Source organism: Aulonocara stuartgranti (assembly GCF_965226115.1).
Source record: "Aulonocara stuartgranti genome assembly, chromosome: 13".
NCBI classification, from domain to species: Eukaryota; Metazoa; Chordata; class Actinopteri; order Cichliformes; family Cichlidae; genus Aulonocara; species Aulonocara stuartgranti.
In genome coordinates, this window is record NC_138949.1 from 17725266 (window position 1) to 17751028 (window position 25763).

General features: G+C 46.3%; 1 protein-coding gene across 2 annotated transcripts in view; it reads left to right on the plus strand.

The window, feature by feature from the left end:
- Positions 1–25763, plus strand: part of slit1a (slit homolog 1a) — an 86881-nt gene that overhangs the window by 56267 nt on the left and 4851 nt on the right. The window contains exons 10-34 of one of the 2 annotated variants that reach the window (XM_082557290.1): positions 2106–2177; positions 4924–4995; positions 5083–5154; positions 5417–5560; positions 6485–6648; positions 7669–7692; positions 10604–10748; positions 10903–10977; positions 11079–11222; positions 11308–11451; positions 15086–15252; positions 15948–16080; positions 17633–17701; positions 18330–18401; positions 18507–18578; positions 22090–22161; positions 23452–23615; positions 23714–23838; positions 23942–24039; positions 24120–24259; positions 24400–24493; positions 24586–24723; positions 24826–25054; positions 25156–25286; positions 25385–25578. In XM_082557290.1, the coding sequence (XP_082413416.1) occupies positions 2106–2177; positions 4924–4995; positions 5083–5154; positions 5417–5560; positions 6485–6648; positions 7669–7692; positions 10604–10748; positions 10903–10977; positions 11079–11222; positions 11308–11451; positions 15086–15252; positions 15948–16080; positions 17633–17701; positions 18330–18401; positions 18507–18578; positions 22090–22161; positions 23452–23615; positions 23714–23838; positions 23942–24039; positions 24120–24259; positions 24400–24493; positions 24586–24723; positions 24826–25054; positions 25156–25286; positions 25385–25578 (2954 nt within the window). The remainder of the gene's footprint in view (positions 1–2105; positions 2178–4923; positions 4996–5082; positions 5155–5416; positions 5561–6484; positions 6649–7668; positions 7693–10603; positions 10749–10902; positions 10978–11078; positions 11223–11307; positions 11452–15085; positions 15253–15947; positions 16081–17632; positions 17702–18329; positions 18402–18506; positions 18579–22089; positions 22162–23451; positions 23616–23713; positions 23839–23941; positions 24040–24119; positions 24260–24399; positions 24494–24585; positions 24724–24825; positions 25055–25155; positions 25287–25384; positions 25579–25763) is intronic. The other variant, XM_082557291.1, reaches the window with a different exon arrangement.

Consider the following 25763-nt stretch of genomic DNA (forward strand, 5'->3'; position numbering starts at 1 on the left):
AGTTAGCCTGAACGCTACCACAACAGATTATTATGCGCCATAGTCCCCGTCTGCAATGAGTGAATGCTGCCATAAAATTCTCCCCCCTGCCTTTCATCCACACCGCTATGGCTCTGCCATCTACTTCTTACTCACGCACTCACTGGGTGAATACCCAAAGGCATAATGTGTTTCCCCTTAATGAAAACCATGCCCAGGCCCTAATGAAAAGGATGAAGAACATTGATTAGACTGATACAAACAAGAGAACACACACACACTCAGACACACATACAAATGTTGAGCCTGATAAATTGGATGCAAACCATTGATCGTCGGTCCACTGGCAACTCTGAGAGATTCTATCTTATTTTTTTCCTGTCTGCCAATTGGACGGAGTAGCTCCTGTGTTGATTGCAGGGATTAAGTCGCTTCCACATATTGATCTGGAAGGAGTGACAATGTGAGAGCTTAAAAGTTGTCAGGCAGGCAGTGTGTGTATATCCTTGTCTGGCTCAGAGAAACACACCGGGATACCACAGCATGTAGGCATGCTTATACACAGCAGACGTATACATACACATACAAACATCATGTAGAGTGCCAGACTGGTTTGGACCAGTCAGACAGACTGGTTGATGAGAGAAGGCGCTAAAGCCACTTGGCCCACCACTCTGCCGCATGGTGAGGGCAGAGGAACCACAGTGCTGTCACTCCTCTCTAAATCCACAGACTCGCTGGGACATTCAGACAAAAACAGACAGAGAGAGCATGTCCACCACAGGAATCTGTGGTCTGGAATCACTGCTATCCTGAGAATGTCAGTTGGATTTCTATATCTCTCCTTAAAGGCCACTCCTTTTGAAGGGGAAAGATTCTTGATTACCAAAAAAATAAAAAAAATAAAAAAATGTGGAAACCCCAAACTGTTAACTGTTGTGGCTAATGTCCCAACAAAACATTTACCCCCCATGGATAGAAATAAACATAGTCATGCAGAAGGCCTAAGAAGCATGTAGTAAATCTGAAATGCCTCTAACGGAGTAATTAAATCCTGTGGAAATGGTTGCACGCCAAGAAGTCACATACTTAAGAAGGTGATGGTTAAATCTATCAACAGCCATCCTTTGGCCAAAGAGTTTTGCAGATTTTAAAATATTTCTCATTTCCCTGCAGTGACAAATAGCATCTTAATGATTTTTAGATTCTGCCGTAACCGCCCGCCCACCGCAGGCCCATGCCTCATGGTCTGCAGCCAGTCCCTCTGCTGGGAGGCAGAATGGTAGACCAACCAGACAGGCTTGCAGCTGGCTCCCTCTGGGCCCTGCTAAGCCTTGGTAAGGACAGTTTTAAAAGCTGTGAACTGACCTGCAGATAAACAGCCCTCTGCCAGTTACACAAGGGAATTGGTCTGGGTCCCAAGTAGCCGTTTGAAACGCACATATGCATACCCGCTCTAATGGGATGTCTATTTCCCTGGGCACATCTGAGACTGATTAGAGTTGGTTACTGCTCTGTACTACATGCCCAAGTGTATGTTTGTCTGTGTATTAATTTCATTCTTTGACAGTTGTTTTATGGTAAGATTTTGTTTCCCGAGCGCTTTCCTTGTCAACTTTACTTCAGCAGCTCTTAGGCTCAGAGGAAAAAGTAAACTCAAAGAAGCAATATTTCACCCTGCTGCAAAGGTTTCAGTAGACACTTTGCAGACACCCTGAGGATAACAGCGAATTTAACAAGAACAAGTGAGATCATTATTGATCTCAGGATCTCATATGAGAACATAAGTGCTGGAAACTGTAAATGCTATCTCACAAAGAAATATGACTTTTAGTTTAAAAAAAAAAAGGCCTTAACACTCTCACACAAACCAAGACCGAGCATTTTCCCCTCCAGTCCTATTCCTCAGCACTTTAGCATTCACACTGTTTATTGGTTCTGATGATGTTATGACTCCAACATGCCTGGACCTATTACAGCTGGGGAATAGATCTCCACTAATATAATCAGGCCAATCACTAAGGGTCAGAGGTGATTACTCAACTCTGTTAACATGGAGAACTCTATTGTTTGTTTAAATAACACTATATCTTCTTCTCCTCTCCTCTCCACTTCTCTCCTCTCAGACGTCTGGAGCAGAATGGGATTAAGTCTGTTCCACCCGGAGCCTTCTCTCCCTACAAGAAACTGCGTAGGATGTAAGTACATCAGTACACTCACCCTCAGGGCTAAATAATACAGATGAGAACGAGAAGTTTAGGGCTGGAAAAAGAAGCGACAATTGGCGGTCTTCTCATTCCACATCCAGGGAGCATGAAGTATTTATTTTGTCTGTGCCTTAAGAACAAATTCTTGTTCTCAGACTAGTGGTGGCGTGGAAAGCAAGCACTCACATCCTACATGAGCGTAATAACAGCTCTCATTTTTCAGTGCTATATACTGGTATTCCCCTGGTTAGTGTTGTGTCCAGTCTGAGTGTGTGTGTTGTGTGCCTGCATGGGCAAACTGCAAACCACCGGCTGGGACGATGATGATGAGGGGACAGAGAGTGTGTTGGAATGAGGGCTGAGGCTTCGTTCTCTGAACAGTGACAGGCGGGCAGTTAAACACGGAGTGGTTTTTCACCCGTTGAGCCAGCTGTCCGGCCAACTAGCCAGCACACAACCAGGCAGCCAAACCCATACCTCCAACACCACCAGATCTGACTGACATAGCAGCGGGGAGATGGAGGAAACCGGAGGTCAGGGAGTTTTTCTGTCCTTCTTAAAGGAATTCTCACGGTTTTATCATCCAGCCCCGGGGACAGTTTGAAGTTCAGATGAGGTGAACAGAGAGCAGTAGACAGAGCAAAGCAGCTGCTGTCTTAATGTAGCTCCAAGGTAATCCCCAAAATATTTTATATTTTATACTAAAATTTATTAGTTTTTTTGTTTGAGGCTATACTATATATATTGGAAAAAATGTCAGCAATGACAAACCAGACTATCCGGTGTGTCCAATGTCTATGTTAAACTTGAATAAATCCCTTAAACTAAAAAGGCATTGCATTAACAGTAAGATTAGCAACAAGAAAAGTCATTATGTTTAACTGAATATTGTTACAACCATTTAAAGATATACATAGAAATTAAAGCAGGGGTTTTTGTTGAATTACAAATGCAACAAGTGCATAAAAACTTGAACCTTGTACAGAAATGCAACAAATGAAGCAACTTACATCCTATTCAAGCAACTAATCACTGAAGATTTAATGACAGAGTCATTCTCAAACAAATCAAATGCAGTTCAAAGCGATTCACAAGCACAAGAGACCCTACTCTAAGCTCAGACTTACAGGAAATTAATGGTACTTATATAGTGCTTTTCTACTCATGCACTTTGTACAACATAGCTCATTCAAACAAGCGAATGCGGTATGCATCTCTATAACTATACATTTGTACTCCACTGGACACAGCTTGATCTTCAGTATCTTGCCCAAGGATGCTAAAGATGGGAGAGTGGAGCACCCAACCACCAACCTTGCGATTAGCTGATGACCTGCTCTACCTCCTGAGTTACAGCCATCCCTATTTGTGGCATATTTATCTGATTTTTCTAGAGGTGCCAAACCCAATCTGAACGCCTCAAAAACAGAGACAAAATGTATCTAAATCAGTGGTCTTGATCTATTCTTCTTAACATACATGACCTGCTACTGCTGCTCATTCTGCTTTTAGCAACAACAATGCATGGTCACGTATCTTTGTTGACCCTAGAGGCTCTATTGATTCAGCTGGCTATATAGTCGTAATGGCTAGGCCAGTCCTATGTCCTACACCCTGAGCACACAGTATGCAGACAGCATCTATACATTATGATGAATGTCTCTTCAGATTCATCATATAATCTTAACCGGGCTTTCTGAAAAATGACTCACTCAGAGAGGTTCAATATTTAATTAAGAGGCAAAATCAGCTGAGTAAAAGTTTTTTAAAGGCTATTGTGCACTTGTCTGAGCGTTTGCTATTCGTGGTTTGTGCACCGCTTGTGCTGACCCTGCATGTCCTTTTCTTCCAGTAAATGTCAACCCCACACATTCTCTCTCACCTTGTCCCAGTTTGAATGACCTACACATGAACCATCCCTTTAGACAGGGATGCAGTAAGCGGCCTCACTCACCGCCACATGCGTAAACACGCTAGTGTCTGAGTTTACAGACACACACCAGTGCACATGTTGGCTCCTTTGCTGCGTTTTCATTTCCAGGAAACCTCAGTCCTTTGCAAAAAGACAAATGGCCACTTATTTAACTGTTACCCCCAAATGAGAAAATATCCCTCTTCTTCACCACATGATGATTTCCCTTCAAAGGTATCCAGTCGACTCGAGTTCAGTCCACATACTCCATTAACTCTGTCTCTCCATCTGTCTTTCTCCCTTTCTGTCCCACTGTTCCTCGTTTACTGTTGCATTTATTCACACAGACATGCACGCACATAAACACATAGACACACGGGCTTAGTGGTTATCCTGTGGGGAGAGGCCTGTGGATCCTATTAGCAACAGCTATGTTCAGAGGCAGTCTACCGTATTTCACTTTGGATTTTGGCCCTGCATCACATTTTTTTAATTTTTCTTTCTCTCACACACACACACACATGCACATGCACACATAGCAACGCAGCAGAAGAATGGTTGTTTGCCACTAATAATTAAAGTAAATGTTTTGATTGGCTCCAAGGCTCCCTTGAAGAGACGCACCATTAAATATGGGAGAAAGCTGGAAGTCATCCTCATCCAGCTCGCAGTACGTTTGCTTATATTTGATGCCAGCGAGAAGCAGGGGCCATGCATCCGCCCCACCTTCAAAGGAGTCAGGCTTTTCATAAAAAGAGGAAACTGGCCTTTTTCCCAAATTCTCAAATTCCTTGACTAATTTTAATGTGTTCTTCTCCAACACAGAGATCTGAGCAACAACCAGATCTCAGAGATAGCTCCTGATGCCTTCCAGGGGCTGCGGTCCCTCAACTCCTTGTAAGTAGCCCCGAGCTGAGCTTGTGCATGAGGAGCCAGTGGGCTGTCATATTCTGACTAAAGCGAGTCTGTGTTGTGATTTTGCAGAGTGCTGTATGGAAATAAGATCACCGACCTGCCTAAGGGGGTGTTTGACGGCCTCTATGCATTACAACTTCTGTAAGTGGATTACAAAGACATACACACACACAGACACACACACACACACACAAGACACTCTGCGGGCATATATTCAATACCAGGCACCCTGTACTCCTACTCAGTAAAGAAGTCATAACCTTCAAATAAACTTTGTTCCTATGCATAGTTTTCTAGATGGAATGTATAATGAATGAATACATAAAAAAATTCTGACAAGTTGCTTTTTCCTTCTTCCCTCCCTCCTTTTTTTCTACTTTTCTTTTCTTCCCCCTTCTCTCAGGTTGCTGAATGCCAATAAGATTCACTGCGTTCGTGCCAACGCCTTCCAGGACCTGCAGAATCTCTCGCTGCTATCGCTCTATGACAACAAGATCCAAACCCTCGCCAAGGGCACCTTCACTTCACTACGAGCAATACAGACCCTGTGAGTGAAACACACACACACTGAAACACACACACGCTGCTGTACACGCTCTGACATATGCTGATCCGTTACCATAAAACATGAGCCAACACAGTTGTTTACTTGCAAGTCTGTGTAATAACACAGGAATGGAATCACGAGGTAGAGAGGTGAGTAAATCTATCATCGTCACAAACACCCAGACACACGCACACACACACACACACACACACACACACACACACACACACACACAGCTTCTCCAGCTAGATAGAGATCAAAAGCAGCACATCTACCACACCCAGTCTTTCCATCACTGTTACGGAGACAACACCAATTCATTGAAATTAATGTCTCCTTTTTTCTGTCCTAAGCAACAAGGCAACACAAACACTGCTATCAATACAGACAGCAGACGGGCATCTAAAATATACAGCATAAGGTTTTCTCATTGTCATAGAAACACCTGTTGAGGTTGATAGTGGTGATGATGATGGTGCTATGGCTTGTCTCACCACACATACACACAAACTTAAAACAGCACTGTATTAAAGTGTCTCAAGCTTGTTTTTACACTTGCATTGAAAATACAGGATGGAAGTGCACAATGAGCGTTTCTACCAGTCTCTGGCATCCCCAGACTGGCTACGTAAGCTGGATGCTGCTCGAAGTTAACAACAAAATCAGCTATAGATTGTTTTTCCCGCTACAAAACACTACTCAGAGAGCGCTATTTAGTTCTATTATATGTCTTCCAAAGTGAACAAATGACACAGAAACGGTCTGGTTGGATAATAAATGTGTTTTTCAAGTCTTAATCTTAAATTATTGCTCAGGTATGTGTTTCTGTGGTTCCAGGTGAGAGTCTGTGCCCACACATGAACATCAGTTTTCATGTATTTATTCCCTTTCTTCTTCTGTCTTTTCCTCTCAACTTTTTTCCAGTCACCTGGCCCAGAACCCATTTATTTGCGACTGTAATCTGAAGTGGCTGGCCGACTACCTGCGCACCAACCCGATCGAGACGAGCGGCGCCCGCTGTGCCAGCCCACGGCGGCTCGCAAACAAACGCATCGGGCAAATAAAGAGCAAGAAGTTCCGCTGCTCTGGTAGGCCGGTGGCTCCGTGTCACTCTGCTGAAATTCATCCCTGCTGGTCTTCTCTATTTCTCAGACAGGCTTTGTTGTTTTTATGCCACTTGTCTCACGCTGCTCCTCGCTGACCTTCTGTCTTTCTCTCTGCTGGGAGTGACTTTTATCCCTCCATGATAGCGCATTCAATGAGCGATCAGTCCCGGCAGAAGGTTTTACTTTGCCTATCATTTGCTGTGCTGCTGCTACTCAATCAATATCTGCCCAGATGAACTTGGGGCCAAGGAGAGAGGGATTGTTTGCTTTTTCTCCACTTTCCCTGCATAATACCACATCGTGAGTCTGGTTTCACATTCAAACCGCAGTGAGCTGAGATCACCAGTCCAGGCTGGTGTTAGGGCTTAGAGTTTCTGCCTGTGCCCACCATTCCCCTGCCCTTTGCCAGTCATAGGCTCCCATCCCTACCAGCCGCTGTCTCCTCTTGCTCTCTTCATTGCTCACTACCCACCGGGCTCATGTTTCCTTCATGGCCCCTTATTCTCTCTCTCCTCTTCATGACACTAGCCAGACTCCATCATTCCCACTCCCTCCACTGTGTGCCCACCATTGTGTGTACACACTTTGCTACGCTGTCTGGCATTCTGACCTGCTGAGGTTTCACACTTCTTTATAGACTCATTTGTTTGACTCGATCTGGTGGAGAAGGGAGTCCATGTGTTTTTTCTCTTTGTTTTTACTTTCTTTTTTTTTTTCCTTTTTGACTTTTTCCTTCTTTCTCACCGTCTCCTTCTTTCCCCTCATGTCACCCTTCCTTAGCAACAGCCAAATATTTACCACCTTTTTACATTGTTACTAGTGTCTCCATATTGCCACACAGAGATAGTCCTAGGCTTCTCTGTTTAATTGTCATATACCTTAAATCATGTGTCGTCATATATAAACTTTATATATGACTGATATGAAGCATAGCAGTGCCAAAGCTATGCAGACCAGACTGGTCTCACTGACATCCGTCCCTCTTTCTTTTCTCCATCACAGCCAAAGAGCAGTACGTCATCCCAGGTGAGTGGCTTGTAAACCTTCACCCCTATCATTGTCGTTCTCTTTTCTCTAATTTTCCACCTGCAGCCATCTACCAGCATCACTTTTCCATTGCTTACTATTCATTTAAACAAAGTTCTCCACAAATTAAAGGAAAAAAAATTCAGTTTATTACAGCCCGGGCATTACTTTTGTATATTTGCAATCATTTCTAAAAATGCTATAATTGAGTCAGAAAGAACAGCAAGCATTCAGATGATCATGCTAGATATGAACATGCAGGTTAGCCAAACTCATGTGGAAGTCTTGTAGGAATCAGTGATTTGCCAATTAAAATTATGTAATTAACAGAAAACAATGCCAAATGTTTGGTGTGGGAAATGTCAATTTTTATGAAAAATCTGAATTTGATTTAGCAACATGCTCTGAAATATCAAAATAAGTCAGCACTTATAACTGTGTTGCATCACCTCTTTTGAAAATAGGCAGTAAGCATTTGGCAGTTGGAGACGGCAATCGCTGTCGGTTTAAAAGCAAAACGTTTCCCTCCTCTTTCCCGATCTACTATTTCTGCAGGTTATGGCCTCCTTTGTCATTATTCATAAAGCACATAATGTTTTACTGGTTGATAGATTTGGATAGCAGGGCAGGCAGTGTTGTGCGAAATTTGCTTTGGCATTGTCTTGCTGAAATAAGCAAGGCCTTTCCTTAAGAAGATATTGTCTGGACAACAGTTTTCCCTTCGCTGTTTCAAAAATAACAACCAAAAAAATAAACCTTGGCAATTTTAAAGTGACAAGTAAAATATGCCGTTTGTTGAGATACTTAAGATAAAAGTGCACACGAGAATACCTAATAGCGCCCAAGAGTTACTGCCCCTATGTGTGAATTTTAATGTGATATATATGTGTGAGAGCATCTGTTTCTTCTCAACTTTGTTTCCCTAACAGTCTCAGCAGATAGTCCAAAGGAAATGTGTCTTTGCTTTGGCATTAGCACAGACAGTCAGTCACAGAGAGGGACAGAAAAGGAGGCAGAGGGAGCGAGACAGAGGGGGAAAGAAAGTGTGTCCTTTCTATCAGTAAAAGCTAAAGAAAATAAAGCCCACCAGAGGACTGAGATTCCTATCGGCGGATGTTTCCGGACCTCTTAACAAGAGCACTTCCAAGAAAATAACCGGGAGGAGCAGTGATGTGTGTCAAAGTCTGCGTGTGTGTATGTGCGTGTGCCTTAGTGGGGTTGCATATGCTTGGGTGATTCATTGTCTACGCTTGTATATCTGTGTGTACGTGTGTGGAAATTAATGTGTCTTTGTGTGCTAAGTTGAGATAAAGCTTGCACTGGCTTAGAGAACAAATGGGAGTCCTATATAAGCAGAAAGAAGATCAAAGCGGAACGTGATTAATAAGAATTTAACCCTCTCCTGACTGATAACAATTAAAGCTTCCACAATGGAAACACACGTCCAAATCACTGATAGCATGGGAATTCAGTAACTTTGATAATGGGGGCCGAGTTGCAGAGATTTATGAGAACTTCTGCAACTCCAGCGATGAGTCACTTTGCACCTCAGAGAGGGAAAAACCTCATCCCTCTGCCCTCTATTTTCTCTGATTTCGTGTAAATCTGCTGACAGTAAAAGTGTCACCACCACGCACTTGTGACGATGACGATGACTCAGGCTCACGAAATCTCCCCTGGCTCCTCTACATCCTCGAGATCAAAGCTCTGTGCTGTATTTTCATTGCTTCCTCCATCGCAGGAAATGCCTTTTCCTGTGTCTGGCCTAGCGAGGGAAAAGTTCCTTAATGACCAGTATTACCGTGTCTGTCTGCACCCTCCGCTCCGCTGAGCCACTGAGAAGTGACACAGCTCCAGAAAAAATGTTTTTTGCACAGGCAACAAGAGGAAGTGGTTTCTGGGAAATTTTTTTTGTCACTGTCCAAAGGTATTCTAATAAAGTCAGCAATGAGGTTTTGGGATTAGGTCTTGTTTGGACAGATTTTTGATATTCAACTGTAGGATTTTGTCCTGGTTGTTTGAGGTTTTCCTGCTCATGACTGTGGTCTGGGTGCCCCGTGCGGTTCCACTGACGTCATCGCTAAACCTCAGGCAGAATGGTGCACTGATGTGAGCATGCAAAAGGGGAATGGGACACAAAACAAAGCTCTAAAACAAATTCCGGCTTTTTCCCTCTAAATGGAACATATACACACATACGCTCTAAATGCACATATAAATGCATACATACACACACACCGGGGCACAATAGACACTCACAGACAAACACACACTGTTCTAAGTAGCTCCCAGTGCTTTTTCATTATTGAGCAGCCATGATGTAACTTGAAGCACACTTTTTGGCACGTAACATCTATTCATAGACAGAGGAGGTGCAGGAAAACGTCCCACATTCCCCTCGCTGCCTCATTCTCGCTCTATCAGGACAGGCGTCTCTCTGCACGTCCGCCCCTCACCTTTCATTTCTCTTTCGTCTTTCTTCTTTTCTTCCTTTTGCATCTGTTTCCTCTCTCTCCTTTCCTTCAAATCCACCTGTCATTTCCTGTGCCTCTCTCGTCCTCCTTTCTTCCTTCATTCTCTGTCCCTTGGGTGATCTGCTTCAAGCTGGCTGTCCAAATCCTCTCTCTTTTCACCCCAATGCTCCATCACCTCTCTCTAAAGTAACTCACCCATTCATCTTCTCCTATCAATGGTAGGAGGGTTGCAGGATGCTCTATAGGGCACCTAAGGTACCCTAAAGTAGGGAAGTCTCCTCTTCGGTCACAACAGGACAAACTGCTGACACACAGCTGCTGAGGGGGCGCATGCGTGACTGCGAACATCATGGGATTGAAGGCACTTGTGCTGGTTTGGAAGAATGACTCGTGTTATATGTTGTGCCGTAACAATGTCTATTTTTTCTCCTTTTCAGGCACAGAGGACAGCCATCTGAACAATGCATGTAACAGTGATCCAGTCTGTCCTCCCAAGTGCCGCTGTGAGTCGAATGTTGTGGACTGCTCCAACCTTAAGCTCACCAAAATCCCCGAGCACATACCTGCATCCACCACCGAACTGTAAGCAAACAAGAAAAAAAAAGTATTTGAAGAATCTTTTGTGCGCTGAAGTTGTAGACGAATCAAATTTTAAAACTCACAGTGAATATCTAAAGAGAATTTGAATGGATTTTTCCGTCTGAATGATTAAACCTTTCAATCTTATTCCCACTAGCCGCCTTAACAACAATGAGATTACAACTCTAGAAGCAACTGGAGCTTTTAAGAACCTTTCCCAGCTGAAGAAAATGTAAGTAGAAATCCTCTTACCTTTCAGCAGTCACTCTCTAAAGAGTAAGTGCTGCTTTTAATTCTCCGACATGCTTTCTTTCTCCCCCCACAAACACACAGTAACCTCAGCAACAACAAGATCACAGAGATTGAGGATGGGGCATTTGAAGGCGCGTCCTCTGTCAATGAGCTTCACCTCACAGCCAATCAGATGGACTCGGTTCGAAGTGGGATGTTCCGTGGCCTTGAGGGACTGCGAATGTTGTGAGTCACAACCCCATACTTGTCCATATTTGGAAAAGTTTCTGATGTTTTTTTTTTTATTAATGTGTATTTCTTTTGTCATCAGGATGTTGAGAAACAACAAGATCAGCTGTATCCACAATGACAGCTTCACAGGGCTTCACAACGTCCGTCTGTTGTCTCTGTATGACAACCAGCTGACCACAATCACACCCGGAGCCTTCGACACCCTCCAGACTCTGTCCACTCTGTAAGATCCTGCCACACTCACACGCCTAGCTTTAATTTTAGGTTTTATTGCTCTCACTGTCAGGGCTCGTGTGCGGAGGCGAGGAAGGGATGACCCACATGCAGGACTCGTGGTGCAGAACGAGGTTTATTGAATATGTAGACAACAGATGATAGGATGGATGGCTGGCTGGCTGGACTTAGCGGACTGGTAGACTGGCTGGCTAACTGACTGACTGGACAGAACACATGACAGAAACAACATCATCAATGACCCGACACTGAATGGGTAGAACAGAGGGCTTAAATACACAGACTGGTGATAATGATGATAATGAGGGACCGGTGAGTACACAGCTGAACATAATGAACTAATGATAATGGGAAGAGGATTGAACATAATACACACAGACCAAGGCTAACACAATAAAACAGGAAGTGGAACAGGCAGTAGATAAACAGTGAGTGTGAACTGAAAACACTGGGTCACCGACCCAGGAACCCTGACAGGACCCCCCCCTTCAAAGGCCGGCACCCGACGGCCAAACGAAAAAGAACCAGAACAGGGCGGGCGGAGGGGGCCCAGGACGGAGGGACGGAGGCCACACAGAGACAGTTCGGGTGGGCGGCCACGTGGCCCGAGGCGAGACTGTTCCGGTGGACCGACCGTGCGGAAGGCAACGGCGGTGACGTGGACACAGTTCGGGAGGCCGGCAGTGCGGAAGGCAACGGCGGCCAGTCAGGCGAAGGCGAAGGCGGTCCGGAGGCCACCCAGGCGAAGGCGGTCCGGAGGCCGGCCGCGCGGAAGGCAACGGCGGCCACTCAGGCGAAGGCGGTCCGGAGGCCGGCCGCGCGGAAGGCAACGGCGGCCACTCAGGCGAAGGCGGTCCGGGGGCCGGCCGCGCGGAAGGCAGCGGCGGCTCTCCAGTTTTAGGTGTGCTGGCCACGGCCCGGTGGGCACAGGACCAGACGAGGCAGGATCAGGCGAAGCACAGGCCGGAGCTGCAGCAGGCGAAATAAAAGCCAAAGTCGAGGCCGGGCCAGACGAGGACGAAGGCTCCGAGGCCGGGCCAGACGAGGACGAAGGCTCCGAGGCCGGGCCAGACGAGGCAGAGGCAGGGTCTGAGGCCGGGCCAGACGAGGCAGAGGCAGGGTCTGAGGCCGGGCCAGACGAGGCAGAAGCAGAGCTAGGTGACAGCGAGCCATGAGGCTGGTGCGGTTCCCCTGAACCCCCAGTTGACGAAGAAGGTTGCCGGACGGGCTCCTCGGGCCCTCCAGCCGACGAGGCATGAGGCTGGTGCGGTTCTCCTGAACCCCCAGCTGACGAGGAAGGTTGCCGGACGGGCTCCTCGGGCCCTCCAGCTGACGAGGCACGAGGCTGGTGCGGTTCTCCTGAACCCCCAGCTGACGAGGAAGGTTGCCGGACGGGCTCCTCGGGCCCTCCAGCTGACGAGGCACGAGGCTGGTGCGGTTCTCCTGAACCCCCAGCTGACGAGGAAGGTTGCCGGACGGGCTCCTCGGGCCCTCCAGCTGACGAGGCACGAGGCTGGTGCGGTTCTCCTGAACCCCCAGCTGACGAGGAAGGTTGCCGGACGGGCTCCTCGGGCCCTCCAGCTGACGAGGCACGAGGCTGGTGCGGTTCTCCTGAACCCCCAGCTGACGAGGAAGGTTGCCGGACGGGCTCCTCGGGCCCTCCAGCTGACGAGGCATGAGGCTGGTGCGGTTCTCCTGAACCCCCAGCTGACGAGGAAGGTTGCCGGACGGGCTCCTCGGGCCCTCCAGCGAAAACGGTCTCAGAACCAGTGGGCACTGGAGCCCCTGGCACACACAGGACAGGGCTAGCGGGTGCGGAAACCCCTGGCTGAGGAGCGGCCGGGCCAGCGGGTGCGGAAACCCCTGGCTGGGCAGCAGGGTAGCTCACAGCAGGCTCTGGGTACTGAACAGGTTGGTGGACGGGCGACTGGACTACTGGTGGGTGGACGGGCGACTGGACTACTGGTGACTGGACAGGAGGCGACTGGGCTACTGGTGGGTGGACAGGAGGCGACTGGGCTACTGGTGGGTGGACAGGAGGCGACTGAGCTACGGGTGACTGGACAGGAGCGGACTGGAGAGCAGGTGAGTGAACTGACGGGGCTGGAAGCTGAACAGCAGGTGAGGCTGACGACGGAGCTGAGGTTGGTGTGGCTAATGGCTGGGCTACAGACTGAGCTAATGAGGGAGATAAAGCTACAGCCTGAGCTAGTAAGGCCGGTGCCTGAGCAGGGGACACTTCAGCCAGCCTAACCAGGGATAAAGCTAGTGCGTGAAAGGCTGGGTCAGGAGGTGGATGAAGTGGTGGACTGATTAGCTCTTCCGTGCCTCCAGAGCGTGAGGGCACTGGCTGGAGAGCCTCAGCTGAGTCTCTAGGGGGGTCAGGCTGGATCCTGGCCGTCCTCAGCCTAGGTGCTGGGACAGGCACGGGAGGTGGCTGGACACCAGTCACCCCCACTCGAGAAACCGAAGCGGGTGTGGCGGTAGACTGGGTCGCAGCTGCCCTCCTCCTGGGAGCTGGCACTGGTGTGGGGGTAGACTGACTGACGGGAGTGGAGATAATGACTGGGTGTGTGATGTTAGCAGGTTTATTGGGGATTGTTCTGGTTTTCCTGCCACCACTATTTACAGTCTTTGGGAGAGCAGAGCAGAACAAATCTTCCCAGTCCACAGAATCTTCCGGGAGGGAAACATCCCACGAATCAGAGATGGGGTTATTGTGCGTTTTGAGTGAATAATCAGATGGTGAGTGCGAAAAACAGTCACTGGAGCTCACCATCGGGAGTGGCTGAAAGTGGTCTGTTTTATGGCGGCGTGTGCGCCGATTTCTCCGGGAGGAGGAAGCGGGCGGGGTACACGTCCGAGCCTCTGGCACGGGAGCCTCTGTTGAGCCGAGGTGGAAGACGGAGCCGCTGTGCCGTGGCGAGGTTGAAGGTCCGGTGAATGAGGCAGGTGATGTGTGAGCGTGGAGCGGAGTGGCGAGAGAGGGAGCGGCCGAGGCGCGGCGTGAAACGTCCACTCTCCGCGGCAGATGCTCCGGTGCAGGTGAGGCAGCAGGTGGGGGAACGCGGCGTCTCCGAGGCCCGCCCAGAGCCAAGCGAGTGCCCTCGAAGACGCCTTAAGGTCCGAGTCCGCTGGGTCAAAAGCGTGTCTTCTTGGCACGGGTCGGGTCATTCTGTCAGGGCTCGTGTGCGGAGGCGAGGAAGGGATGACCCACATGCAGGACTCGTGGTGCAGAACGAGGTTTATTGAATATGTAGACAACAGATGATAGGATGGATGGCTGGCTGGCTGGCTGGACTTAGCGGACTGACTGACTGGACGGAACACACGACAGAAACAACATCATCAATGACCCGACACTGAATGGGTAGAACAGAGGGCTTAAATACACAGACTGGTGATAATGATGATAATGAGGGACCGGTGAGTACACAGCTGAACATAATGAACTAATGATAATGGGAAGAGGATTGAACATAATACACACAGACCAAGGCTAACACAATAAAACAGGAAGTGGAACAGGCAGTAGATAAACAGTGAGTGTGAACTGAAAACACTGGGTCACCGACCCAGGAACCCTGACACTCACAGTCTGTTTTATTCTCACTCTCTCCCAGTAACTTACTGGCCAACTCCTTCAACTGTGACTGTCGGCTGGCCTGGCTAGGTGATTGGCTGAGGAGCAGGAAGATTGTAACAGGTAACCCTCGCTGCCAGCGTCCTGCCTTCCTGAAGGAGATCCCGCTCCAGGATGTGGCTCTGCCTGACTTCCGCTGTGAGGAAGGTAGGCAGCTTTGAGTGCTTTACTTCATGTTATACCACAGCTCCCGTGTAAGTGGAGTTTTTTCCCTCCTTGAAAAGAGAAAAGCATCTTAAATAGGATATGTTAATCCTTCTCTGTGTTTGAAACTAACCTGGGTGTGACTGATGAAGATTTTAACCCATAGTATGTTATAAAGACGAGCTGTTTAAAGTTTCTGAGATAATCTCAAATAATGGCCACTGCTGTGTGAGTCTTTTGTTTACTGAATAGATTGATACTCAGCAGTTCCTAAGCTGCTGATCAATGAAATGCTGAGTGGAGCTATTGAGCTGTTTGCCTTATTGATCAGTCACCCTGTTTGCACCTGAATGATTGTTAGACCTGTCTTCAGGCTTTAGGCAGCTTCCATTCTTTGCCTTTGCTGGTCAATACTACATTAGCGAGTCTCCTTTCTCTTTCTGTCCTTTAATTTTTGTTTTTGTGCTTTTCACATCTTTTACTTCTTCCTTCTTTATTTTCTCAATGCCTTGTCAGGTTTAATTTATTGTGATGCTGTGCTGTCTTTCGGTTTGCTTTCTATTTTTACTCTATCTAAAGTTTGGGGGTTTTTTGGTCAGAAAAAACAGCTATTTTTTTGGCTTGTTTCCATTTACGTCTGCCCTCATGGTCATGTTTTCTTTGTCTTCCTCTCTCATATCTCTCTTCTTTTATCCCAGGCCAAGAGGAGACAAGCTGTGTGCCTCGGCCCCAGTGTCCCAGTGAATGTACATGCTTAGAGACCGTGGTGCGCTGCAGTAACAAGCACCTTCACACACTGCCCAAAGGCATCCCCAGGAATGTGACAGAACTGTGAGTTCTTTGGAATTAATTGCTCCAATTGCATTTATATTTATCAGGTATTATTTTCGCCTCATCTTTCCTTAAAAGCAAGGAAGATCATTAAAAAAAACGTAAAGTGGACTTTATGAGCCTCTAAAAAAGATAAGTGTTAACAGCAGGGGCAAAGAAAACACATCGCGTCACTTAGGGAATAGGAAAGGAGTCAATAAACCCTGTAGTTATTCTCTCAGACATTCTTCTTCTATGTTCCTCACAGCCTTCAGGGCTAGCACTGATGTCACTCTCACACTCAGAGCCAAGGATTAGTGTGTGTGTTTGTGTGTGTGCGTGAATATTTGTGTGAGGGCCAAAAGCCTGTCCACAGGAGCATAGGGGAGCAACAGGACATTTTAATGAGCAGTTTTCAATGGAAAGGGGAGGAAATGGAATAGGTCTGGAACTTTCCAATAATGCTTAAAGTGGTTCAGACCAACTCAGGCACACACACACACACACACACACACACACACACACACACACACACATACACACACGCTGTGCGAGCCTTAAGGCCTGTCATTGTCCCAGCAGGTGTGACCAGGTGTACCCCTCTGTTCTGGGCTTTCATCTTGTCATCTGGAGAGTTTGCTACTCCATCATTATCCCAAGTGTCCTCAGCACCGTCATTACCTATCATTACCACTGAACCCAAAGGCCTCCTAACTACCCACCTCCCCGCACCCACGCACCCTGTGCTTCCCACCCTGTGTACAGTCAAGAACAATAGCAGGAGCCTGCAGCTCTGCTCAGAAGGACCAGGCCCTAAATCAGCCATTTATCAAAGTGACACACCACTAGTAGGACTTTGTGTTGGTAATCAGGAGGGTGGTTGTGTGCCTTGTATACATCACTCACTTGCATAGCCCACATAAACACAAGGGTTTGTACATCACTTTAAAAGTGCTGGGTCACATTTAGGAATTGTTGTTAAACTGGAAAATCAGAAAAAAGCAAATTCACTGAAAGTAACACATTTGTCTTCTTTTCTTAGTCACTCTTTCACAGTAGAAGTGATTCTTAGCCCAGTATCTGTGTGAAATGGGACTACTTAAACAGCATGACTGTGGAATGCTTGCTATGCTTGACTTCTAGTCTTGACAAGCAACATTGTTTTAAAATCTTGTAAGCAGATATCCGTACATGAATATGCAGAATCTGACACCAGAAGCTTTCTGGTTTTCATTTGTAGACTGACTGAAGTTCTAACTTTTTTTAACAATCCTGTTTGAGCAGGCTGTGATGCAGTTAAATAGTGTGTAGAAGAGTAAAACAGGGATTGCACAGTAATCATCAGCTACTGATAATGATTTCTCTTTTATTCATTTTTTCACTATCCCAATATTCTGGTAGCCAACTGGTAGCCAACTGGTTACCAGAGCCATGAGTGGATCAGTTGAATCTTAGATTGAAAATACATTAAGAAACAGTGCTGGTAAATATTTTCAGTCTGCTGTAGCTGTTCTATCTTTCAATGATAGCGCCTGCTGGTTCATTACAAACCTATTTGTGTCTGTCTGTCCAGGTATCTAGATGGAAACCAGTTCAGTGTTGTTCCAAAGGAACTGTCTGCCTTCAAATACCTACAGCTGGTGTAAGTTTTTTGTCTGTGTACATCTTCAATTACAAGGTCTATATCCAGGATGTCAAACTTATATTACACCGTGGGCCACATACAGCTCACTTTGATGTTAAGCCTTTGTGTTTACCTGCACATTTAATCCCTGAGATATATTAATGCAATAAAATGAAGTGCAATTTCAAGTATGTCAGTTTTTCTACAACACAAAGAAATGTTGCTTAAGAATGATTCTTTGAGCCTAAAGTCTAAGAAACAGCTTTATAAAATTACAGCAAAAGATCTGGTAGCTCGTTGCCTAGACTGTTGTGTAATTATAAAACAGAAAGTTCTTGTTAATTCACAGAAAATATCCAGTTTATTATGTCTTTTTTCACAGAAAGAAAGACCTTTACTGTCATTTAATTGATTATCTATTGCTTAATTACTTTGGTGTAGTATAAAAAGGTGTGTGTGTGTGTGGGGGGGGGGGGGGGGTCTTTATCGGTTCTTACAGTCCAAAATTCATGCCAAAATTCTTGTTCCTAAGTCATCCAGTGGGCCAGATTGGAGTCTTTGCCGGGCCAATTCTGGCCTCCGGACCTTATGTTTGACACCCCTGGTGTTGATCAGTACAGTGAATGATTCCTTTTTTACGTTTCAGAGACCTGAGCAACAACAAGATAAACTCTCTGACCAACTCATCCTTCGCTAACATGAGTCAGCTTACCACTCTGTAAGTCTTAACCAGCCTTGACTGTCATTTTAATTTATCTGCAACTAGAAAAGTTTTGTTTTAATTCTACCTAAATGTGACACTTGTGACGATCTTACTTTGCAGAATTCTGAGCTATAACTCGCTGCGCTGTATCCCCAAAATGGCTTTCAGTGGACTGCACTCACTTCGACTGCTGTGAGTTCATTTTCATATTTCAGATGAATTGCATGCAGGTACTATTTGTGTTATATATGTGCTTTTTTTTTTTCAAATACAGAATGTATACTGCCTGTGCTATGAGAGTGTTTCACTTTTTTCTTCATGAAAAATCAAATGTTTCTTTGGTGTCACATCATTTCAGGACAGTGTTCATTCTGCTCACTGAGAACATTTGAAGTCATTTTGACAGAAGTGTTCTAAAACAAGACAGGACTTACTTTCAGGCTAAATGAGTTATTAAGGAGGATATTTTTGCAGCCTGCACTGACTACAGAGATGGTGCAAGCAGATGCTGAGAATGTTTGATTGACTCCAGAGGAATGAAACACAGTCTAAACAGTTATGACAGCTTATGAATACACACACAGACACACACAGACACACACAGACACACACATAAACTCCGACCTATTTTCTCTGTTTAGATGGCAGCTGTGGGGGGAAATAGCAGTGTTATTCCAGCTCCCACTCCTAACCACCTCTTCTTCAGACTTCTGCCCAGTCTGCTTGTTCACCTCCAAGTGCCCCGAGCTCATCACTGCTGCACCATCAGGGCCAAACACATGCTCCCACATCCCACTGTACAAAATCACCCTGACTCTGATTGCCGGAGAATGTTTGCCCCGCTAGCTGTAATGGTTTTGACTTTGCCTGTGGGCTTTTATGAAGTTATGAAGTCTTTGATTGTGCACTCTCAGTGACCATGGGCTCCCTGCGGATGAATTCGTCTGCTAAATAACTGAGATGTAGATCGTAAATGCATTCGACAGATAGATGACGAAATGAAACCAGTCTTTGGAAGCGCACAGCAGCTCGAAGCCTCAAGCTTTAACTCGAATGTACAGTTTACTTTTGCAACAGGAGAAACTGAGACCAGGCCCAGCAGCACTCCTTATGAGATTATGCGCGCACGCCAATGTCTATTTGTGTGTCTGCGTGTGTGTGTCTGTGTGCGCACTGATGCCCGTATATGCATAGTCTAAATGTTTGTCATCTACTGGCTTGGTGCCTGTTAGTATGTGTGTGGGAGTGCAGTTATCAGCCTTCCATGTGTGCTCATAGCAGGCACACTTTTTATTAGTGACAACAAAGCTTCAACAAAGCCTCTTTTTACGGTGGGATTCGACTAAAGCCCCCGATCATTACGAGACACAAAGCGTAAGAGCCCTTTTAGTGTAGAATGAGAGTGAAGCTCGGCCATCATTAGCTGATGCCGCCGTCGCTACGCCAGGCGTAGAGCTTTGATCTCTAATGAAGCTGTGTGTCCGTTATTTCTGCTGTTACTCACTCACGCCACCTTTACTTCTGAAATTCCCCTGAACAAGTATGCTAGACGCCATGTGAGGCCCTCCCTCAGTGCCACCAACACGTACACACACACCACACAGGCTCAGAACTATATACAATAACACACATATATACACACAGACTGTCTGGGCTACCTTATTGTCTTACTCAGACGGGAGTCCAAGTGAAGCAGAAAACTTTGATGTCTTTACTGCCCGTGTGATCAATCATAAGCCTCCCATTAAATGTCAATTGGAGCTGTGGCATTTCTTTCTTTGCTTAGAAATACAGTGGGGGGTGCAGCAAATCTCGAGCGACAATGAGCTCAGTTTAATAGTTTAAACTTTCAGACTCCACAAAAAGTTCAGAGTTCAAAGTTGGAAGCTTCATGGAAACCACAATGAGATGCCAAAAGCGCCGCGCTCATGTGCAGTCGCGCACGCCGAGGTGCCAGAGCCTTTATAAAGCTGCACCTTTGGCTTTACACAGCAGTAAAAGAGGAGAAGAATCATTAACGCTCACTTCTTCAAACAAACCAGGGGTCTGAGGCTGGCATGGATGTGGTGTGATTGCAAGCGGCACTGTGTGAGTGTGCACGCATGTGTGTGTGTGTGTGTGTGTGTTTGTATGGTGGTTGTGGTTTAAGCTGCAGATTAATACGCTTCTAATTGGCCTGCTGAGTATTAGGTGTGAGGTGAGTGAGCTGAGACAGCGCCAGGGTGTGGCCCGCAGGGGTTTGAGTAGCAACCTGTAAGAAATTAATGTGATATGAAAGAAAAGAGAAGGGAAAAAAACAATGAATGTAAAGCTTTCAACAAAAACAAAACAGACATGTGGCTCACAGAACCAGACTTCCCACACTCTGTGTAGACATAAGCCATCGAATTGTCAATCGGTTTCATTCTGGGAATCGGGCTGCAGATAAGCTGGCATAAGCAACGTGAATTGACAGAATGATATACAGCCGTAGCAAAGAAAAGTCAAAAAGAGAGAATGTTAGCAGGAGCGCAGATCAAGTTTCTTCCTGGAGACTCCATGGCTCCTTTTTTCCCATGAGATCTTTTCCTGACTGGCACACTGCTGCTGGCTTTACGCCCTCGGTATCCTCCAACTACCACAACCCACCTACGCGCTCTACACTAATAAGCATTCTCCATGGCACACAGGCCAATTAGCGTGTTGTCTCAGGCAGGTTACACTGTATATTTTTCCTCTAGTATTTAGTATTCTTACACTGACCAACTTCCCTCTCCGCATCCTTTCCTCTGACTCTTCCACAGTTTCACCGTGATTGACAAGTCCAACAAAGAAGGCAGTTTACTTTCAGAGTCTGTTTATACATCAGTTCTCTTCATCCAGGCATAGAGAGCAGATGTGTCATGTACTGTTATTGTGGACTGAGCTGTGGTAACATTAGCTTGCGGTCAGCTGAGGTTTAGAGGTGGTAATGACCTGACGGATTACAATGACCATCAATCATGTAGCCATTAAGCCATGTAGGCTTGTCAACCTTGGTAGCAGTAGCAGTCTGAGAACAAGGAAAATAACAGTAGATTCAAAATAATGCAAAAACACACCAGGATTAATATTAATGCATGTGCCCAAATATACAAGCACATAATTGTTCCTCGTTGTCTGCACACACACTTACACTGTCCTGCATGTGGTACAGCTCTCTTTAACCCCCCAACTCTATACCCCTGTTGGCCCTGCCAGCCAGACGCGCATAGAAACTTGACACCAGCCTTTTCCAGACGTACAGAGCCTCGTATCTTTGCCAGCTGCACATGGCTCTACCAGAAACACAAACCACCTCCCGCTCATTTAGAATGCCAAGACAACATTGCGCCATTGTTCCTGATATTTCTGGTTTCGGTTTGTTGGAAAGCAATCAACCCAGCACTGACAATTAATATACTGACTCTTTGGTTTACTTTGGAAAAAAATATAGCTTTACCATTTGGACACAGGAGCACCGTTATAAATACTGAAATGGGACCGTTCATTCAAATACTTGTCTTTTAAAAAAAAAAAAAATACTAGTGTGTTTTAACAAATCAAAAACGAGTTGATTTTCTGGCAGTTGACCAATCAGTAAATCTTCTTTTGAACTTTGTTCTAATAGTATGATTTTCTTTCTGTGCTCAGATGTCTTCATGTATTTTCTCTTTTTGTCCTCTCCTTCCCCTTCACCCTTAAGGTCTCTTCATGGCAATGAAATCTCAGAGCTTCCCGATGGCATCTTTAATGACGTGTCCTCACTTTCCCATTTGTAAGTAGTAACACACAACTGTATGGCCATTTCCAGAACCATTACCATCTGCATTTACCATGTTAAGTGTACATACATGTAGCTGCACACAAAAATGCATACACACACACACACAGAGGCACTGTCAGGTACAGGAGCCGTCTGCACACACAGCCAGAGTGTGGCTCACAGCGGGCTGTCTGTTGTCCTCTTTGGTCGGCTCTGCATGAGACGAGCCCTCCCTTAATCAGCCGCAGTCCTGCGGTTCAAGCAACACACAGACCCCTCTGCTCTCTCATCTCCCTGTGTGACATCTTTGAAGCACAAACATTCACTGACTTGCACACACATATCTTTCATGGTCTGTGGACTTCAGTGTTTATTTATTTGTCTGCAATTTTGTGTGAGTTGGGCGTCTGGCTGTGCATGGCTTTTGCCATCCAGCATAAATTCTCACATCATTTCGTGACAGTTGCTGATCAGTAGACATATCTGCCTATTAGATAGACTTATCGTGAATATGGAGCTACCAGGCAGGAGGGGAAGACCACGGAGGAGATAGGATGTAGTGAAGCGGGACATGCAGACGGGTCATGTGACAGAGGAGGAGGACAGGGTGAGATGCTAGATATAGGGTGAGATGCATCAAATGCGGCGACCCCCAAGGGAGCTGCCAAAAAAAGATGATGACGACAGATAGATCTGTCAATCTGTAGGTGTCCTCCAGTTTTGACACTGGAGCTCTGGCAGAAGGAAGCATAGGGAGAACTAAACAAAGACATTTCATGGAGAGCAGAGCAAGAGTCGAGGCTTCATGAAAATGGGGCGAAGTGAGGGATGGAGGGGAGCCATTGATCCACAGTCACAGTCAAGTGGCTTTCATGTAAGCAGATGTCAGGTGTCAGCTATTGGCTCGGCCTGAAAGATGAGCCTGTGTTCCGCAGTAATGGAACAGCATCGATTCAGGAGTGTTTGTGCATCCAGTGGGAGGACAGAGCGCCATTGATTCCTGACCACCATGACAGAAGCAGTTAAGAGTGCCTTCTGTTCACACCTTTGCCGTAATTGAACAGCCTTCCTCCTGATAATGCATGGCCCAAAGTGGCATTGAGCGTTAAACTTTAGAGCTGTTTTATTCTTAGGGAGGCTCTGATTTTTTTTGTCTAGGACATCAAGTTGATTTTTAAGTGAGTGTTACTTTATATGAGAATGTAGAGACACCTGCTGGTGACAGAGTGCACTACAGTGGGTAGACTTATACTGAAAGAGCCTAAATCACTGATTACTAATGACTGATCTCTGAATTTTCAGGGCAATCGGTGCCAATCCGCTGTACTGTGACTGTCACCTGCGCTGGCTGTCGGACTGGGTCAAGACTGGATACAAAGAGCCCGGCATCGCCCGCTGTGCTGGTCCTCAGGGCATGGAGGGCAAACTTCTGCTGACTACACCTGCAAAGAAATTTGAATGTTCAGGTGAGTTATTGTGTTCAGCGCAGGAATTTCATCTTAGATTGGTCACTTGTACCTGTAAAAAAAAAAAAATGAAATATAAGCTTTGGCATTTCCTCTAGGTGATGTGGACACGGCAGTGTTGGCCAAGTGTAACCCTTGTCTGTCAAGTCCGTGCCAGAACCATGGCATCTGCCACAGCGACCTGGTGGAGATCTACAGGTGCAGCTGTCCTCCGGGATTCAAGGTAACTACACAGTGCTACCACCTACCTGTGAAGACCAGTTGAGAGGTTACCGACGTGAGTAGCATCATTTTTGGCAGATCCCTTAGTCTGGCCTCTGTTTCAGGGAAAGAACTGCGAGACGGTTCTGAACGCCTGTGTGAGCAGCCCATGTGCCAATGGAGGAACCTGCCGAATGGATGCAAATCAAGAGGGACAGTACAGGTGAGGAAATCAGTGAAGGTAAGGAATGAAATCTTAATCAAAGACAGAACTTGATGAGATGGATTTGTTTGCTTTTACAGTTGCACATGTTCATTGGGCTTCGAGGGCCCGACTTGCGAAACCAATATCGATGACTGCGATGACAACGACTGCGAGAACGGAGCAACCTGCATCGACGGTGTCAACAACTACACCTGTTTTTGTCCCCCCTACTACACAGGTTAGTAGATGCAGCATAGTTAAGATCAAGAAACAGCTGCACAGTAACAAAATATCAGTTAAAAAGAAGGTTTTACGCTATGAAAAATATGATTATGCTCTGCGTTAACCACCTTCTCTAAAACCTTTGCCTTTTTGCAGGTGAAATGTGTGAAGAAATGGAAGATGTGTGTGCCCCCGGTCGGAGCCCCTGCCAACACGAGTCTACCTGCCTCATCACATCCTCTGGACCCAAGTATGTTTTACTCCCAGAAGCACCAGATCAATCAATTCTGAAGCTGTATGTTGGGAAATAGACGATTTATATTTTGTATTTTTGCATTGCAGGTGTGTGTGTTCTCCTGGTTATGTTGGTGATGACTGCAGTGTAGATTATAATGACTGCGAGGAGCATCGCTGTCAGAATGGAGCTCAGTGTGTGGACGAGCTAAATGGATATTCGTGCATCTGTCCTGAAGGATATAGGTGAGGAGAGGACAAGTGTGCCATTATTTTTGGCTTCTTAGTTTCTTCTGCTTTAATCAGATCACACTCCTAAAAATCCCCTCACTGTCTGTCTTCCTTTAGCGGTCAGTTATGCGAGGTTCCCCCATCTCTACTGTCACTGTGCGAGCGGGCCGACTGCCAGAACAACGCCCCATGTGTGGAGCGAGGTGGGCGCGCCCTCTGCCAGTGTCCTCCTGAGTTCGGAGGGCCACGCTGTGAGAAGCTGGTCAGCGTCAACTTCATCGACAGAGACTCCTACCTCTTGCTCTCTGACCTTAAGAACTGGCCTCAAGCTAACATCACACTACAAGTATGTGCAGTCATTTCTACCATTTCAGTGTGCTGCCACTGCCTTTCTGTGCTAAAGCCTGAATAACTCAAACACCCAATCCAAAAATGATCTCTCTGTAGGTATCAACAGCGGAGGACAATGGTATCCTGCTGTACAATGGAGACAATGACCATATGGCAGTGGAGCTCTATCAAGGTCATGTCAAGGTTAGCTATGACCCCGGCAGTCAGCCAGGACATGCCATATACAGGTAAGGTGCCACTGCTCGCTCAGTCCTGATGAGCACGTAGCATTTTGTGTTCACTTTGACTGTACTGTATATCTTCAATCTGTGTTTTCCTTTCCCAGTACTGAGACTATCAACGATGGTCAGTTCCACACAGTGGAACTGGTGACCTTTGACCAGATGGTGAACCTGTCCATTGACGGGGGTCTCCCTACCACAATGGACAGCTTTGGGGCAGTGCGGCCCATCAACGGGGAGGCTCCACTATATGTGGGGGGTAGGGGCCCTCTCCAGAACACACCTCCCTCCTCTGCAGGCACTCTTAACTACTACACTACTGTCAATCACCACCCCTCCCCCTTCGCTTTGTCACCACCCGAATCACTCCTTTCCCTCAACCCTTCAACCCTATCCTCTAGCCACTCCATCCCACCTTTAGTCATGACTGTGTTTGCTAGAAAAAATACAGATAAACCTCCTGAATACTAACACACACACATT